The sequence below is a fragment of the Gopherus flavomarginatus genome, chromosome 1 (genome assembly GCF_025201925.1).
Source record: "Gopherus flavomarginatus isolate rGopFla2 chromosome 1, rGopFla2.mat.asm, whole genome shotgun sequence".
Lineage (NCBI taxonomy): Eukaryota > Metazoa > Chordata > Testudines > Testudinidae > Gopherus > Gopherus flavomarginatus.
Genome location: NC_066617.1, coordinates 13,354,159 through 13,372,430, shown reverse-complemented (window position 1 = coordinate 13,372,430; position 18,272 = coordinate 13,354,159). Strand labels below are relative to the sequence as shown.

At 38.9% G+C, this 18,272-nt stretch overlaps 1 protein-coding gene across 1 annotated transcript in view; it reads right to left on the bottom strand.

Annotated features, from left to right (window-relative positions):
- Positions 1 to 838: 838 nt before the first annotated feature.
- The window catches only part of TAF3 (TATA-box binding protein associated factor 3), a 142,261-nt gene continuing 124,827 nt past the window's right edge, over positions 839 to 18,272 (bottom strand). The window contains exons 5-7 of the mRNA XM_050936867.1: positions 8,623 to 8,878; positions 3,535 to 3,641; positions 839 to 2,778 (exon numbers count right to left, since the gene is read on the bottom strand). Of these exons, the coding sequence (XP_050792824.1) occupies positions 2,664 to 2,778; positions 3,535 to 3,641; positions 8,623 to 8,878 (478 nt within the window). The 3' untranslated portion in view covers positions 839 to 2,663. The remainder of the gene's footprint in view (positions 2,779 to 3,534; positions 3,642 to 8,622; positions 8,879 to 18,272) is intronic.

The window sequence follows — 18,272 nt, the reverse complement described above, 5'->3', positions numbered from 1 at the left end:
TTAAAAAAAAACAAAAAAAAAAACCTAACTTCACACCATTAGAGTTTCTATACCCTGAAAAGGGATTATAGCCAGAAATTCCATGAGGTCTATTTGAGAGTTTGCTATTGTCAATCTCTTACATGGAAGGAATTAAAATAATCCATTTAGGGGTGGACTACAGAATGCTAAAGTAGGTAATTTTAAAATGGCCACTCAACAGCAGTCAGATTGTAGCCATTTTTGGATCTTGATTCTTCTCTTACAATCAGTACTAACGCCCTTGACTTCTGATCTAGTCCAGAGCAAGGGAAAGGAGAATCAGGCTGCTCATTTCTACTGTCCAAGGCTGGATTCAACCTTGTGACCCGGTGAAAGGCTTTATCTCCCCTTCTTAACCTCATGAGCCATTCAAGCCTCCTGATAATGATTCTTTGATGATATTACTGCAAAGATAATTCATAAAAAAAATGATCCGAGTTTAGGAAAACAACCCTGAAATAGCAATGAACAAACACACAAATTTCTGAAATGCAGGAGAAGTGGCAAATGTGAGACTTTTCCATTTGTATCTAAGTTGCATAATTTAATCATTTAAATGTGAAAAGTTCTGATTCACCGAACACAGGGGGAAAATGATAAACAAGTTACCAAAAGCTAAGTTCTTTATTGTGCACCCAAAGCGAAGAGACCAAAGACAGTATATTTTGTGTGTGTCTACGATACAGGGAAAACAAGAATAAGTTTTAAAACATCGAATGATCCAAAATTAGAAATTAAAACCAAGAACAGTCTTGGCTAATGTGTTGACTGGCAATTAGGGATAGAATATAAATGAGGTGGCATGGAACAAAGAAGGTAACAGTGCACTTTTAATAAACCAATTTCATCCATATCTCCACTGATTTGCAATTTAACAGTCACATCAGGAAAACCTAATTTCTTTAACTAGACAAGATGTTTTAAAAAACATGACTAATTCAGTCTCATTAACATCAATTTAGATGGCATTTAAAAAAAAGTAATTTGTAATATCTGTGCAACAGGTTAAATGCTTGCATTCTAAAACTCAAGATGCTTATCACTGTCCAGAGTAGGAGCACCCGAGAATTAAATGATGACAGCTGGATTTATCCTATAGCTTTTGAAACATAAGGCATAATACTTAAGATGTAATGCTATATACTTGATTTACCTCTCAGACACACTGTACTAAAATATCTCATACTGTCACAGTTTCGTGGCATTCTAGAGAATTATTCCTTTGTTTAAAATGGAGAATAAAAGATACATTTCCATAGCATACTTTATTTGTCTTTGCAAGGTAATACTGATTAAAAGATACACTAAAAGAAAACATCACAACAAACACAAAATGGCACAGTATGCTTTCTAGTCTTTATGGAATACGAACGACACTTCCTTTTTCTAAATGCGAGCGCAATCATTTTGACAAATACAGAAACACTTGCAAATAAAAGCAGCTGCTCCAGCTATAAATTAAAACTCAGTTGCTACCATTAAAACTGGTTGAGCCCATTGCCTTAGGTCTCGATTCAGAAAGTCACTTCAGTATCTGTCTCACTAGGCATAAAAACAGTCCCAATTCCATGCACTGGGATTACTCCCCTCTTAGAGTTACACGTACCCTTAAGTACCTTCCTGAATCAGGGCCTTAAGCAGAAGGTTGGTTGGTTTCATTAGTGGGCCACTTGGAAAGCTCCTTTTGGGGGTGAGTCTATCACGATCCTTTAAAGCCACAGTAATGGCCATAAATCATACAGAATTTTCACACCTGCTAGGATTAGACACTCAAAAAAACCCCAAACCCATAAACCTTAAAAAAAAAAAAACTTTATAAATATCAGGTATTTACATGAGAGAACGTCTTTTAATGAGAAGTGTTTTTACACGCTGATGAAATATACAAGCAATGAAAAGGTACACTGACACTGACTAAAAACAAAAAGTATAAAATATATTACAGGTCCACTGAAAACAATTCACATGGAAGAAAAAAAAACCTGACACAACAGAAACTTTCTTTTAAAAAATAGAAGATATTTCACAAAAGCCTGAACATGTTTATTTTATGTTAGTACTAAAAATCAAGGAAAAAAGTTTCATATATTCTTATCACAAAAATATTTACCAGCCACTTGTTTTATGTTCATGTTATGATTATCTGGCTATGCAGGGATAGAGCTTTGAAAACTGTATTCTGACTACAGACATCATTCCAGTAGGCCTCCTTAGATTACAGTTACTGCAATTTACATATTTCTCCTCTCTTTTAACACCTTAATGCAAAGGCTCAGGAGAGAATAAAAACACATCGAAAAGGACAGATGAGATATCTTTATTTACAACATTTGCCGTTGCTGATGCCAATCTGCAAGAGCGGGAACTGTATCGTTAACTATTTAACCCTCAGTGAGGGTTTCCTTCAGTAAGTGAAAGACAGTGACAGAACATACTAAAATCTAAGCCACTGCGGCTCACGCACAGTTTGGAAAAAACAACAGTCCAGAATGGACAGTGTATTTTTGTTCCTGATTCATTCAGGAGTCAATCCATAAAACCTGATGACGGATGATGAGGCAGAAGCACAATAAATCCGTCTACCAAGGCGTCAGGGCAGAAGTGCTGAAGTGACTGTACAACTTAAATCCATCGTGAAGACTTCAATGTGCTCTGTGCTTCCGCTTCTTATGTTTTTTATCTTTCTTTTTGCTGGCACACTTAGAACAGAACCACTGCATTTCTTCTGGGGGTGCAGTCGTAATTCCAACACAAAGCCTATAAATTTAACAAAAAACCCACAGGCTCTCAGTAAATCAACACGTTACTTTTCTTTCTTATCCATACAGGATGAACTTTTCAGATAGGAAACAGAATCTGACTAAATTTTTTAGCCCCAAACCCCACAGCTTGGAAATTTAAACCCTCCTGTTTTGAAACAATGAATTTCTTAGAATGCCACTTAGATAAGAAACTGGTTTTTTTTTTGGTAAAATAATATGAGAAGTCTACTGCTTTGGGGTGTAATAGGCCAGATTTAAAAAGATGCCACATCATCGTTTAAATCATTTGTGGAAATGCCTTTTGATTTTGTTTAGCTGTCTCAAAAAATACCTATAGTGATTCACTTTAAAAAAAAAAATTTGTTTCAAAATGTGGTTTTTTCATATAATAAACCCATAACTTGAAACTTTATAGCTATGTTCATGGTGTTCACAGCCCTATTGTTCTTAGAGTATGTACTTGTATCTGACATTATAACAGTTTCAAAACTATTAGTATTGGTTTTAGCAGAATATTTTCCTATGAATTCTAATGGTAACAAAGAAGAAAGATGGGCACCCTTACAACTTAAAATTTACTTTTGCAGACTTCCAAAGTAACAAAGATAGAAGTAAAATCTTCCAAATAACTAGCTGAAATGAAAAGGAACTGCCCAAATACGATTCCAGCTTTTTGTGAATAACTAGGTGGTTTCTAGGACAGCAGCAAGGTGTGAAAAATGGCACAAAAGAAGAGGTTACAACAACTTACCAGTGATACCAATCATCACAGTCATCACAGCCTATCATTGGACTGCCATCATCAGCTTTGTTGCAGCCAGGACAGATCCAGATCTGGTTACCCCATTCATCTCGGATCTGGTATAAAAAGGGAGGAAAAAGTTGATTCTTTTTAATGTCAAGTAAGTAAACATAACTGATTTCCTTAAAGTTAGCTTTGACTGATAAACAGGAAATGTATCTAATGTTCACTCTACTCCTAGAAAGTATACCTAAGAATACTCTAACCACAAGTGCTTGGCAATACCATTTTAATTGATTTTGCTATACTGGATTCAGATGGTAAAAACAAACACTGTTTTTACACTGCTCTATAAACCAATAAAGCCAGTTAAACCTCTTGACCCAAGAGAATAGTCATTCACTTATAGCAATCACCATGGCTTAACAGTACACAGTCTTAGCTGTTGATACTCTCCCAGTGATCTGAAGACTGATTTCTTTTTTAATTTTACACTGCTTATGGATAGAACAATGGTAGCCCATACGATAATACTCTTACACGTATGTAATAAATACAGCGCAACGTGCATATATTGCCTTATTACTTATTAGCCAAACTCAACTAGCTGATAAGATCAAGGATATAAAAAAGTTGTTACTGAGTAACTTTCCATTCCTTTTATGACATTGATGTCACAGTACAATTTACTAAAGGGTAAATGCAATGAGAGAGGCAGATCATTTACAATATTAAGTAATTGTTTACTAAATTCATCTCATTCAATGTCGTATGATGAATTTTTGGGGGGTATTATTTCCAGTTTAAACCACATTTAAAAATGGTAATTTCAAGATTGTTTCATTAAATAGGTCTTTTGTATTGTTTGGTAAAATCTAAACATTCACAAAACCAATTTAATAAAATGCAATTTAATAATAAGTTCATATGCAACTGTTAGAGGATCTAGACTGATTTAATCACTTCTGTGACTTAAAAGTATTTAGAACAGGACTTCACGTATTTTCCTTTCAATATTTGCCAGAAGACATGGTCATATATCCTGTGTAGTACAGAGAATAACTTTTCTTGTTACCTGCAAGAGGCTTATAAGGATGACATTAAAAATAAGTCGTTTAAAAATAAAAAAGGGTATTAAAAAGAAAAACTAAGCACATTTTGGTCTGGAAATCTCAGATTTACCATCCAAGGAAATCAGTGAAAATGCACAAGGGCTGCATTCAGTTTATAATTCATGACTGACATCTCTCAGCTTCTAGGAAAGCCCTGTAGTTTTTTGTCATTCAAAACCAGATTGCAGAAAGCACAGGGAAATATGATGCAGGGCACTATTCTATACTGACAGAGAACTGGACTTTGGTTTGAATGATTGTAATGATCATCCAGCTCTATGTATCAAATCTTACTCTGAAAAGTCATTTCGTGTTGGTGCAAAAATGTTTGCTTCTCATGTAAACTGGCTGTTTGGACTTTTGGATGTTACGGTCACACAATATATTTTCTCTGAAGGAATCAAAGCTAAGAAAGAATCACACACCGTCACTCTGCTGCAAACAAACAATGCTACAGCCTACGGGAATGCAGATTACAACCAATTATAACCTGGCTGACCAGTCTTGGCAATAAAATGCCTAGCAAAAGTAGCACTGCCCTTCCAAGATAGGCACCAATTCTTTGTAGGAGTCTAATCTGGGAAGTTCATTGTCTTCTTATATGAATCACCACTGCGATCACCTAGTCTGACCTCCTGGATAATACAGGCCATAAGATTTCTCTGAATTTCTCATTGAACGAGGACACACCTTTTAGGAAAACACCCAATCTTGATTTAAATTTACCAGTGATGGAGACAGCACCACAACCTTTGATAAATTATTCCAATGGTTAAATACTCTCACTGCTAATAATCTATACCTTATTCCTAGTCTGAATTTGTCTATTGTCAACCTCTATCCACTGGATCTTGTTATATTTTTGTCTGCTACATTGAAGAGCCCTCTATTATCATACCCATGTAGGTACTATAGATTGTGATCAACCTCCTCTTTGTTAAATTAAGCAGATTAATCCCCTGGAGTCTCGCACTATAAAGTATGTTGTCTAATCCTTTCATCATTCTCGTGGCTCTTCTCTGAACCCTCTCCAATTATAAACATCTTTCTTAAACTGTGGACACCAGAACTGGACACAATATTCCAGTAGCCTAATACAGAGGTAATATAATCTCCCAATTCCTACCTGATAGTCCCATTTATATATCCAAGGATCACTTTAGCTCTTTTAGTCAGCATTGCAATGGGTGCTCATGTTCAGCTGATTATTCACCATGACCCCAAGTCCTTCTCAGAGTCAGCGCTTCCCAGGATAGTCCTCCATCATATAAGTGCGACCTACACTCTTTGTTCCTAGATATATGACTTTACTTTTGGCTGTATTAAAACACGTATTGCTTGCTTGTGTCCAGCTTACAATATGATCCAGATCAGGCAGTATCAGTAACCTGTCCTCTTCATTGTTTACAACTCCCCCAATCTCTCTCATCTGCAAATTTTATTAGTAATGATTTTGTGTTTCTTCCAGGTCATTGATAAAAGTGGTCAGTAGTGCAGTGATTTTCAAACTTCTGTTCTGGCAACCCAGTTGAAGAAAATTGTTGATGACTGTGACCCAGTGGAGCTGGGGATGAGGGGTTTGGGGTGTGGGAGGGGCTCAAGGCTGGGGCAGAGGGTTGGGGTGTGGGGATGAGGGCTATGGTCAGGAACGAGGGGTTCAGGGTGTGGGAGGATGCTCAGGGCTGGGGCAGGAGCTGCAGGCTCTAGGGTGGAGCCAGGGATGAGGGGTTTGGAGTGAAGGAGGCGGCTCAGGGCTGGGGTAGGTGTGTGGGAGGGAGTGCAGGCTCTGAGGTGGGGATGTGGGGTTTGGGGTGCAGTAAGGGCTGCTCAGGGCTGGGGCATGGGGTTACCTCGGACGGCTCCTGGTCAGTGGTGCAGCGGGGGTGCTAAGCCAGGCTTCCTGACTGTCCTGGCACTGTGGACTGCGCTGCACCTCAGAAGCAGCCAACAACAGGTCTGTCTCCTAGGAGGAGGTGCACAAGCAGCTCTGCATGGCTTTCGCCTGCAGGCACCCCCTGCCCCCCAGCTCCCACTGGCCTGTTCCTGGCCAATGGGAGTGCGGAGCCAATCCTCAGAATGGGAGCAGCGCACAGAGCCCCGTGGGCCCCCCGCCTAGGAGCTGGGCCTGCTGCTGGCTGCTTCCAGGGCGCAGCATGGTGTCAGAACAGGCAGGGACTAGCCTGCCTTAGCCGGGGAGCACCACCGATGGGACTTTTAATGGCCCTGCCAGTGGTGCTGACCAGAGCCACCGTGACCCAGTGCCTTACATTCCTGGGTTGCGACCTGCAGTTTGAAAACCACTGCAATAGTGTATAGCCAAGATCTGATCCCTGCAGGACCCCACTAGAAACATGCCCACTTAATGATTCTCTGTTTACAATTACATTTTGAGACTTATCCATTAGCCATTTTTTAATCCATTTAATGTGTGTCATTTTGCACCATTTTAGTTTCTTAATCAAAATGTCATGCAGTACCAATCAAATGTCGTGCAGAAGTCTATGTATGTTACATCAGAACTATTACCTTTTTCAACCAAGTCTGTAATCTCACCAAAAAAGATATCAAATTAGTTTGACAAGGTCTATTTCCCACAAGCGTATGTTGACTGGCATTAATCATATTATCCTCTTTTACGTCTTTATTACACTGAGTCATGTATCAGCTGTTCCATTATTTTGCTTGTGATCAGTGTCAGGCTGACAGGCCCATAAAATCCTGGGTTATCACGTTTAATATTGATGCAACATTAGCTTTCTTACAGTCTTCTGGAATTTCCCCAGTGTTCCAAGACTTAATGAAAATCAATATTGACAGTTTAGAGAGCTCCTTGGCCAGCTCTTTAAAATTCTTGAATACAAGTTATCTGGACCTGCTGATTTCAAAATATTTAACTTTAGTAGCTCTGTTTAACATCCTCCTTAGTTACTGTTGGAATGGAAAGTATTTAATCATCTGATATGACTACAATATCTGGCTTTTCCCAAAGAGAGAACAGAAATATTTATTGAACACTTCTGCCTTTTCTGCATTATTATTTACAATTCTGCCATTTCCATCTATTAATGGCCTATTACTGTTAGGATTTCTTTTGTTCCTAGTATACTCGGGTAAATCCTTAATGCCTTTAACAATGCTGGCCATAGTTTTTTCCTTGAGTCCTTTTGCTTCCCTTATAAATTTTCTACAATTCCTAGCTTCTGATTTATAGTCATTATCATCAACTTCTCATTTCTTCCATTTGTTATATATATATGTATTTTTAATATCTGATTTCACTACCCCCTAAGCCAGGTTAGTTTTTTAACTTCTTTCTTGATGGTGGCTTTTGAGCATATAGTAAAATGTTCTTAAGCAGTTGCCAATTATTCAAATTTTTCTGATTGTAATGGGAACACTCTAAGGAACATCCAAGTTTTAACCCCAGCTGAGATATACCAAGCTCACAGCACATGGTGGATTGGCTACAAGCTATATGCAGGAAGTGTGCACAGCTTCAGAGTTGCACAAGTATCTGCAACCTTGGTACACTGATTAAAAAAAATTAGTAAATAATAGTGTACTGCACAAACTGGAAATTACTGCTAAGTGCTAATTCTAACTTCTGCTATGTGAGCAGTTCTTTTCTTCACTGAAGGCTTGATCTACGGTAAGCATTAAAAAAGAGTCTGAAAGATCTCAATGAGAAAAATATTCATGCTCAGACAACTAGAAATTACCCAAACAGAACTGTAGTAGACATTCCAGAAGAGACACAATCTTTGGCTGAGAATAAGCATAAGAAGTTTCAGTACAAGCAACTTTTTGAATAAGTTATCAACCCCTGAAAATAGGTGCATAAATAGAAGGGGCCGTATACATGTGACTAACACATGACACTCTATTAGCATGGCACCTTTACTTTGAAAATGAAAAGTCGTCATAAAGAGTTCTCAAAAGACTGATCTCAATAGCATTAAGATACACACTGAAGTATATCACATACCACGTAGGTACTGACAGTCTCCGTCACCACACTTCTGACTGGCGCTTTGGAGCCTCCTGCTGCAGAGACCGCAGGAGAAGGTGGTGGAATTAGAGCAGGCGAGATGGTAGCTTGTGGAGGAGGAGGAGCTGGAGCAGGAGGAGGGGTCACGTGGACAGGAGCTGGTAGTGGGGATGGCACGGGTGGTGGTGTTTTGGGCCGATTCACAGGAGTAGATGGTTTAACCTCTGGGGCTGACACCACTTTGCTGATGACTCTGCCAGACAAAAAAGACCGACACAGACGAGTTGTTGTAAAACAGTAAAATGTTATCGGCTAAATATAAGAAAATACAAAATGGACAATTCACTTTGCCTTTCAAAAAGCAAAAAGGTTGCTTCAGCACAGCATTAGGACAGTTTTCATTGCACATCGCTGCCTATCAAACAGGTTGAAATAGACGACAGCCATTACAAACTGAACCTCAGTGCAGGACACAGCCACCACTGCTCTATAGCTCACGGTATAGAAATACTCTCTATGGCTTTACAGAAACTAAGCTCGCTACAGACATTGAGATTCCCAGTTAGTGGGAAACATTAGAAAGGGAAGTTAATCAGCTGTGGGCAGCACTGGTTTTAATCTTCAAGCTGAGGGACAATACCACTCTCTAGGAGTCTACATTAGAGGTTCTACAAATATTTGAACATTTGGTACTTCTTTTTTCAAATGTTTATAGAATGAGTGGTGGTTTTAGTCAAGATAAATAAATGAGACCCACATAATATTCTTAGCAGCTAGCATTATCTGCTACCTTCTTTAGTAGCTGAAGTAGTAGACAGGATGTGGCTCTAATAAATATACACTAGGTGACAATCATGCAGAGGCAGGAGGATGGACTAGATAATCTGATTATTACTGAGTAAAACTTCCTTACAATGCTCTAGGAGTGCACGGCACTTTACAGAAAGACTAAAGACAAGGTTGCTGGTGTAAGAATCTTACAATCTACGTTAGAAATGAAGTAAAGTTGAAACAGAAAGATGGTATCATGAAAGGGAGAGGGGTGGTTCATGCAAAAAAGGTTACAAGACTGCTTGTTTTCACAAGGGCACATCTTGTTAGATCATTTCTTTAATTCATTTTTACTTTGCAAGGTTAGTATGGGAATGTGGGCCACTGCTGGAGAGACTGTGCAAAGAAGTAGGTTTCGAATAAAGAAGTTCACATGGCATACAGGATCAAGGTGAGCATTTCAGGTATAGGGGGAAGCAATGGAAAATGGAATGGAAATATTTGTGACTGAATACAAGAGCAGGGTGGTGGCTGGAGACAAGAGACAAAGGGCGAAATCCTGGCCCTACTGAAGTCAAGGGGAGTTTTGTCATTGACGTCAATGGGCCTATAATTTCTACAAAAATTCAGACAAGTCAGAGATGAGTACAGCCTCAAACTCATCAGGGGGAGCGACTTTCGCACTATTTCCACAGTAATAGCAATAGGAAATGATGGTAGATCATCACCTGATCACCAGCACAAACAGAGACAAAAAGTAGCGACAATGAAAATCTCTCTTTCTAGGAAATATGTTGTTAAAAAATAGTTAGCATCCTACACTTAAACATTTTCATTAAAAGGGGATAAAGCATTCTTTAATGTCACAACTGATTCCTGTTGACAAGAATGCCCTAAGAGTACACTGCTGCTATTCTCCTGCGATCGTCAAAATGCAGTGTGGCTAGGACTGGGGCCATGTCTGCATTCAGTGCATAATCGAAGTTCAATTGAACAAAATGTATGAAACTGTAAAATATTTAATGCTATGCTGAGGTATTAAAACAAAAAGATGTATTGTTCTTCTATTGTGATAGAATATCTGCAATACTAAATTCTTGCAATTATCATGACAAGAATCACAGTAAAATATATATATAGCTCACAAAACTAGTTTTGATCTAATTAATTACCATACCGACTATATTACTATGCCAAGGCCTAAACGTGAGAGGCAATACAAAAAGGGACAACCAAAGAGGAGAAACATTAGAAAACTAGCAACAAGGTAATGATGTGGGGTTAATTCCTCCAGCATCAGTACTATGGTTTACAGCTTCAGCCTCATGACTGCATTTCTGATGTAAACAACCTGACAATAATAAAAATGAGATGAGACACAGAGGACGAATCAACGCAGAAGATAAATTATTTGGCACAGAAAAAGTTCTTTGGCTAGTCCAGTGGAACATCTTTATCCTTCCTTTTGTAGGTTTTTTTTTAAGTCATATTAAAAGCTCTTCAGGGCACCACCTTTGCTCTAATCTGTTCTATACAGGTTTTTATATGAGGCTCATCACCATAGCATCTAAGACTCTTCCAGTAGCGCATTAGCAGCGTGACTGCACATCTGTCCTGTGCCGTTTGTTCTCTCACCTCTCCCGTAAGGGAGAAGCACCTGCAGTGGAAGGTCTTATTTTGGTAAGGTTTTTATTATTATTAAAAATATAACTGTTGTTATATGTTTATATTAGAGAAGGCAAGGTCAAAGAAATGCACCTTACGCTTGGAATGGGAAGCAGTGAGGGTGTTGTGATGGTTCTTAGGTCCTGGGGGAGTTCATTCCAGTCTCATACCACCCCTGGAGAAAGTTCTGTCTTTGGATTTGTCCAGAGAAGCAAATAGGTTGCATTTGAAAATGGGAGAGCTAACATGATTTTAAATACAGCTTTGCACCTAACAAACAAAGTTTAGCCACTTTTAATAAATGTATTAGCTGGTCATGATCAGCCTTACTTAAAATTGTGTTAGCTCACCTGTTTCCAAACAACGTATTTCCCTAGTGTACACAAAGCCAGGCGATGACCCGGAATGGGGCCGTAAGAACTACTATAATAAAACTAAGTAATAATAATACTGCAGAAACTCATTACATGGGTATGTGAGGAATAAACCAACACAACTTAAAATATTCACTGATGAGTGCCAAATATTAATCAATTTACTTCTTTGTTTGAAGTGTGTCATCAGAACATGTACCTAGTACAAGACTGGCCTCTCTGTCTTGGCACAAGTGCTCAGGTATTACACAGAAAAGCTGCATTCTGGAGCACACTGGGGCTTACCACTCCCTTGGGCTAATGAAGTTCAGAGGCAGAAGAGAAATGAATTTTTTAGGCTTATGCCACTTGAAGAGATCATAAGGTAATTTCAGAGAGGGTGGAGAGCCTGGTCCTCCCATATGAAGACAGGGCTGCATAAGTGGCAATATGTAGGTAGGGAGAACCCAGGGTAAAATGACAGCCCCAGGACCTAATAATTAATATTACTTCAGACTTATATAGAACCATAAACACAAAGATCTCAAACCACTTTATAAATGAGGGCAAGAATTACCGGTCCCATTTTACAGGTGAGGAAGACGCTTGCGAGGGTCACACAGCAAATTAGCAGCACAGACCAGAATCAAAGCCAGTCTTCCTGGTAGTCTGGTCTGTTCTCTTAGACACTAGAGCACACATTAGGACATCATAAATTGGAAGAAGATAATATTTCACTTTAATGTGTTTACCACATAATTCCAAATAAAGTAGGACTTCATAAACTACAATGTACCCTTAGTTTCAGGATTAAATTATTTAAATGTGAATGATTCTTAGCAGGACTCAGACCAAAAGGAACATCAGCCAAGTGAACAAAAAGTGTCTAGAGCCTTGAGATCAGAGTTACGTTTCTCTGTGGGCTGCTCTCCTGGCAACATGTTATCACAATTATTTTCTATCTTAAAAGATAAAAATCAATTGTTAAAGGTCTTATGCAAATGGCTGCACCAGAATTAAGAAGTGTGAGAAAACCCTTCGACTAGATGTGGTAATGGGAGTCTACATCAAACACATAAATATAAAGTAAAAACTATCACCATTCCCTTCCCCAAAGAAAGCAGAATTATTGCAGAGACTTTGTAGTACAGCTGTTTTTACCCCAAGTTTAAATATTCTTTCCACTCTTTTTTACGCCAGCAGGAAATATTTTTCTTACAAAATGTCATAATGTATTTATAATGGAATGGAATACACGTATTTATAACTGTAATACTAGAATGTACTTAAAATATGCAGTGGAATCTTTTTATAAAGGTAGATTTGGTCAATCCCCACTCTGATCATTGCTTTGGATTGATCACTACATTCAGATCACATAACTAAACTTCCCAAACCAGACATGTGCACAGAAGCAAAGTGTTGATCTTGCAAACACAGAGCAAGTTCTACCAGGCTTTTTAATGCCAAGGCAGGTTGGTCAGGTTATAATTGGCTCTAACTGTCACAAGTTGTAACATGCTGCATCTGGAGCAGAGTAAGACTCAATGGTGTGAAATAATTTCCTATCTCTAGAAGTAATTGATTTGATTTCAATCTGTTCCTTACAGATGAAAGCTCCATTGACTGATTAGTATAAACACAGGGCAAACCAAAAGGAAATGGCTTTTAAAAGTATGATTTGAACCACAGATTGCTCCAAGTTCCGATCACAAAAAATGTCATTGTACTGAGAGATATAATAGTCTAGTCAGAAATCACAGTCTGATGATCTTTGTTTTTCTAGAGGGTACAGTTCCAAACATGCAGTTCCCTCAAAAGCCCTGTCTAAAAACTATGGGTGATATTTTCAAAAATTCTAAATAACTTTGGAACTTAATTCCCATTTTCAAACATGATGTAAGAACATAAGGTCTTGCCTATAAGGGAAAGTTGGGCCACTTTTAACTATACTGATATAGTATCCTATAAATAGATACATCTAACAAAGTCCCTTCCTAGAAAAATGCACATCTAAACAGATTTTGAGAGCTCGGACACAAAAAACTGTATAATAAAAGTATTCTCAAATAAGCAAATATTTCCATCTGTCTGTTCTCTCCGTGTATGTCTACACTGCAATTAAACACCCATGGCTGGCCTGTATCAGCTGACTTGGGCTCGTGGGGCTCAGACCATAAGGCTGTTCAATTGCAGTGCAGTTCTGGGACCTCGCAAGCTGGGGCATCTACACTGCAACTAAACAGCTCCACAGCCCAAGCCCTGTGAGCCCAAGCCAGTTGACTCCAGTCCCTATTGCTTTCCCTTGTTTTAGCAAATATACCCAGATACTATGCTCAGGAACATCTTACAGGGAAGGGAAAATTTCTGCTCCATCATCTATAATGGGAATCAAAATAGGGCTTTAAGTACCTACAGCTATCAGAAAGTGACCCTAGTGCAGCACAGGGCTTGTCTACCTTTACAGTGCAGCTGCGCTGCTGTAGCACCTAGTGAAGATGCTACCTATGTCAAACGAAGAGATTCTCCTGTTGGCCTAGATAGTCCATCTTCCCGAGAGGCGGTAGCTATGTTAACAAGAGAAGCTCTCACGTCACCTACACTGGGGCTTAAGTCGATATAGCTGTGCGGCTCAAGGGTACGGATTCTCTACACGCCTAGGGCGACCAGAGAGCAAATATGAAAAATTGGAACAGGGGGTGGGAGGCAATAGGAGTCTATATAAGAAAAAGACCCCAAAATCGGGACTGTCGCTATGAAATCGGGACATCTCGTCACCCTATGCACGTCTGAGCGACACAGTTATACCGACATAAGTCTGGAGTGTAGACCACGGTGCAGACAGGCCTCCTCTTGAATAATGAATATTATTTCCACTTTGTCACTGGCTCCTACCTATGCCAAAACTGAGTGATGAAACCCTGATCTTTTGCCCGATGATACACTGAGCTATCAGATGAACCACTTGCCTAACAACTTTACTTAGACTGCAAGCTTTTTGGGGCAGGGATCACCTTTTTGTTCTGTGTTTGTATAGTGCCTAACATAATGGCCCTGGACCATGTCTGGGCTCCGAGGCACTAAATAATAATAATACCTCAAATTTTTGGCTCTATGCAAGCTACTTATTTTTGTTTTAATTTCATTTTGAAACAAGTGAGACTTTGGTAACAAAACAATAGGTATATTTAAGGGAAAAACTGAGATATCAAAGTTCTTTTCTTTTACACTAATTTTGTGGCAAAGCCAAGCCTTTTTGTGTGTGTGTGTAATGAAGAAGCACTTGCCTTCAATTCTGTTGGGTACATTTGATCAGTTTCTGTTTTGCCACAAAGTGAGACTGCCATTTCCACATGCAAGCCTGCTGAAGCAGATATGTGTCTAAATCTGCCTGAAGTTCCCCCCCCCCTTTTTAATTGAGGTACAAAATACATGCATTTTTACTCTTGTGCAACAAACAGCAAAATAAAAATAATCTCACATACAGTAGATGGTTTGTTTTTTAATGACTCAAACCTTTTTATAGATTCACATTTGGAGTCACCATTGAGTGTGATTCAAGTGCAAAATGAAAATAATTTTGCATGAACCTTCCAACTACCAAAACCATGGTGATTAATTGGTGGGGTGGCTTCTGTAATTAAAGGAGAGGCTAGGACTAAGCTTGAGGTTTGAACTAACTCTTATGCTCAAGGAAAAACAATTCTAGGTCAGCTTTAAAAGCACACTGGAAAAAGCAATGTTTCACCCAATCTGGCAATGGGGTCTTATTACCTTCAGAAGCATAGATACTTGCACACAAGGGCCTCAACTCTACAATTAGGGAGACCCTTGTGGAGCCAGAACAAAATCAACAGGACTCTGTATGGATGCCAGGGTCCAGGTATGGGGGTTTGAGTGCAGGACTGGGGCCAAATATATTATCCCTTTGCCAAATGTTCCTTTGAGTATATGAACCACACCCTAGACAATGTCTTCAATAAAGAGCACACCCATTCTGCATTTAAAAAAGAATTAGCTTACTGGAGGAGTCCTCCAGCTCTTTATTATAATTATAATTTAAATGTAGCGATTCCAGGGAAGAAAACATATAAAGAGGTAGACTTGGTCTATTCTTAAAAGTTAGAAGGGGTGTGAAAAATGTTTCTGTTGATGCAGCTACCGTCATTTGGGGAACTGGTGTTCCCAAACTGATGGAATACCCGCTTATCAGTGTAGGCTATGGGGATATGCTTGCATAGCTACGGTGACATAGCTATGCCAGTATAGTCTCCATAGTGTAGACATATCCTTAGCAAAACTGTAAAGTTCACTGGAGTTCCTAAATCCTACATTACACTTATTACTTGGCTGGAAATTAGATAATTTTTCTCTTCTCTCCCTCCTCTCTCTTAGGTGGTCCATTAATTATATCAGGAGTTGATTTAACCAGCGTATGTTCTTTTTGGTTTTGTAGAAAAAGTTGATGGAGCAACACAAAGTGTAAATTCTAGTATCACACTGTTAACATATAGCCTTTCACTGCTAAGTGCTACATTGTAAAATAATTGGGATACCCATTAGTACTGTAATAAACATAGACATTCACTGCCAGGACTCTATTGTTTGATTTTCCAAACAGTGGTTTACCCTTCTACATTTTTCTCCCTGAAGTATCACTTTTTCCCTCCTATTTAATTCCACAGTAAGTTCTCCTCCAGAGCTTTCTGTTGAATAAGCAACGTCTCACAGGGTAACCAACACCTCCCACAGCTGTGTCCCACAATAGCCCCATGCTGCTTGCATTACATCTTTTGGAGGATTTGGTCACGGTGCCTTAACTGCTACAAACACTGGACTCATTCATAAAAACGTGCAGAAGGAGAGGCTTCCAGCAGGATTCCTTTACCTGTTTCCCCACCACAAACCAGTGAAATAAATGGAACGGGTCATGAGCTGCTTGGCCTGTAATGCAAACCTATGGCTTGACAAGTCAATAAAGAGCCAATCCTTCCCTCCTCAGCCACAATTCCAGCCAAGGTTAAAGGCAAACACAATTTGGATATACCTACACAGGGAGTTTAATGATCCCCATTATTCAGCTATTGTGGGCAAACACTATGAAGCCAGTAATCTAAATTATCAACGTCTGAATAACTTGCCACTAAATGGCACACAAAGTTCAAAAGTTCCTTCACAATGGCTTACTTATTTATCATTAAAAGGAGAACAACCATCCTTAAAAAGCCTACACATTCCATTAAAGAAGATATCATGTAAAAATTGTAAGTATTGTACAAAATTGTATGGGGAAAATTGTAGTCTCACTGAAGTCTGTGGCAAACTCCTATTCTCTCTCTCTAGGTGCTTTTACAACTCCCATTGCTGTAGTGTTTGAGCACCTGACATTTTAAAAAAATGTTTATTTTACAGTAGCAATTAGTCTCAACCGAGATAAGGGCCCCAATGAGCAAGGCATTACACCAACACGGAGACAGTCCCTGTTCTCAAGAACTTCCAATGCTGGCAGGAGGGGAAAAAATCTGTAGCCTTATTTCTATGTTTCTCTTTTGGTTCTCTGATTTCTCTCAATTCTCCTACTTTTTGTGCAACTTTTCACAGAGATTTTGACTTCACGGGGAGTTCACGTGAGCTCAGCTGATTTGTAAGTCAGGCCAACACTTAGGAGCCAAACTGTATGCACCTCATTTTTGGAAATCTTGACCTATGGTAATTTTGGTACTTGTCTGTATGCTGCATGACAAAAGATGAAGCCATATGAAAATACAAAAGCTACATACATATATAACACAGAGGTATTCTAGTGGGGCATTAATATGCTAATATATATGTATTTAAAATAATTTACAAGTGAATAGGTATACAGATTGGTAGGAAAAAAACCCCTCTATCTTTGCTTAAAAATGAATTTCGGCGATAATCTAGCTGTGCTGCAGATAGCCACGGTAGGTTTCCACTTGTTGATCCTTGTAGTTCTCCACCAGAATGTTTTCCCATCCATGCTACCTCATTCCTATGCCTTTTCAGGTAGACGCCATTTGTGCCAGTTTACATAAACATGAGTGTGTTATGTGAGCTTCTCGTGGATGGTGTTGGACTGACAGTCATGGAACATGAACAGTAACAGACTCGAAAATAGCAAAATAGGCTTTCCCTCTTTGTTCCACCAGCACGCTTCCAGGTCACCACTGCTTGGTAGAAAGATTACATCTAGTGGTGAGTGAATAATTCAGTCTCTACTGCCAGTCAGTCCTTAGCCTCTATTGAGATTTCCTGCCAGGGTGTCAATCAGTGCCAATTATGGCAGTGGGTTTGGTGATATGGACATTTATCCATTACGCTAAGCAGTGGAATGAGCCCACCAACCATTTTAGTTAGGTCACTGAATGTCTCTCTGACAGTATTTGGGATGAAGCTTCAGTGAATCAACAAAATACCCAGGGGCAAAAATTTCTTCTTTTCATCCATCAATTCTTTTAAGATTTTAGTTCAACAAATAATACTCTTAGATGATATACACACACATTTATATTCTAAAAAAAAAAAGAAGTCACATCTACCCACTTCAAAAATTTCAAGATAAATGGCAATTTAATTAGACTGGGCACATCAAATTACAAGTTAAATCAGTGCTAAAACAGCTATCTTCCACTCACGACTAGCATCAAGGTCCCCTACTGAAAGTAGAGCTAAAATACAATACTGTAAGCCTGGAGTAAGAAGCCTGACATTTTAAGATACAGATTAAAGACTTGATTTCACAGAAATATGTGCCTTTAAACCACAGAAGCCCCGAAAAAAATCAATTGTACATTGTTGAAGCCCCGCACTGAAGCTACATGTTGGTATTTTTGTTTT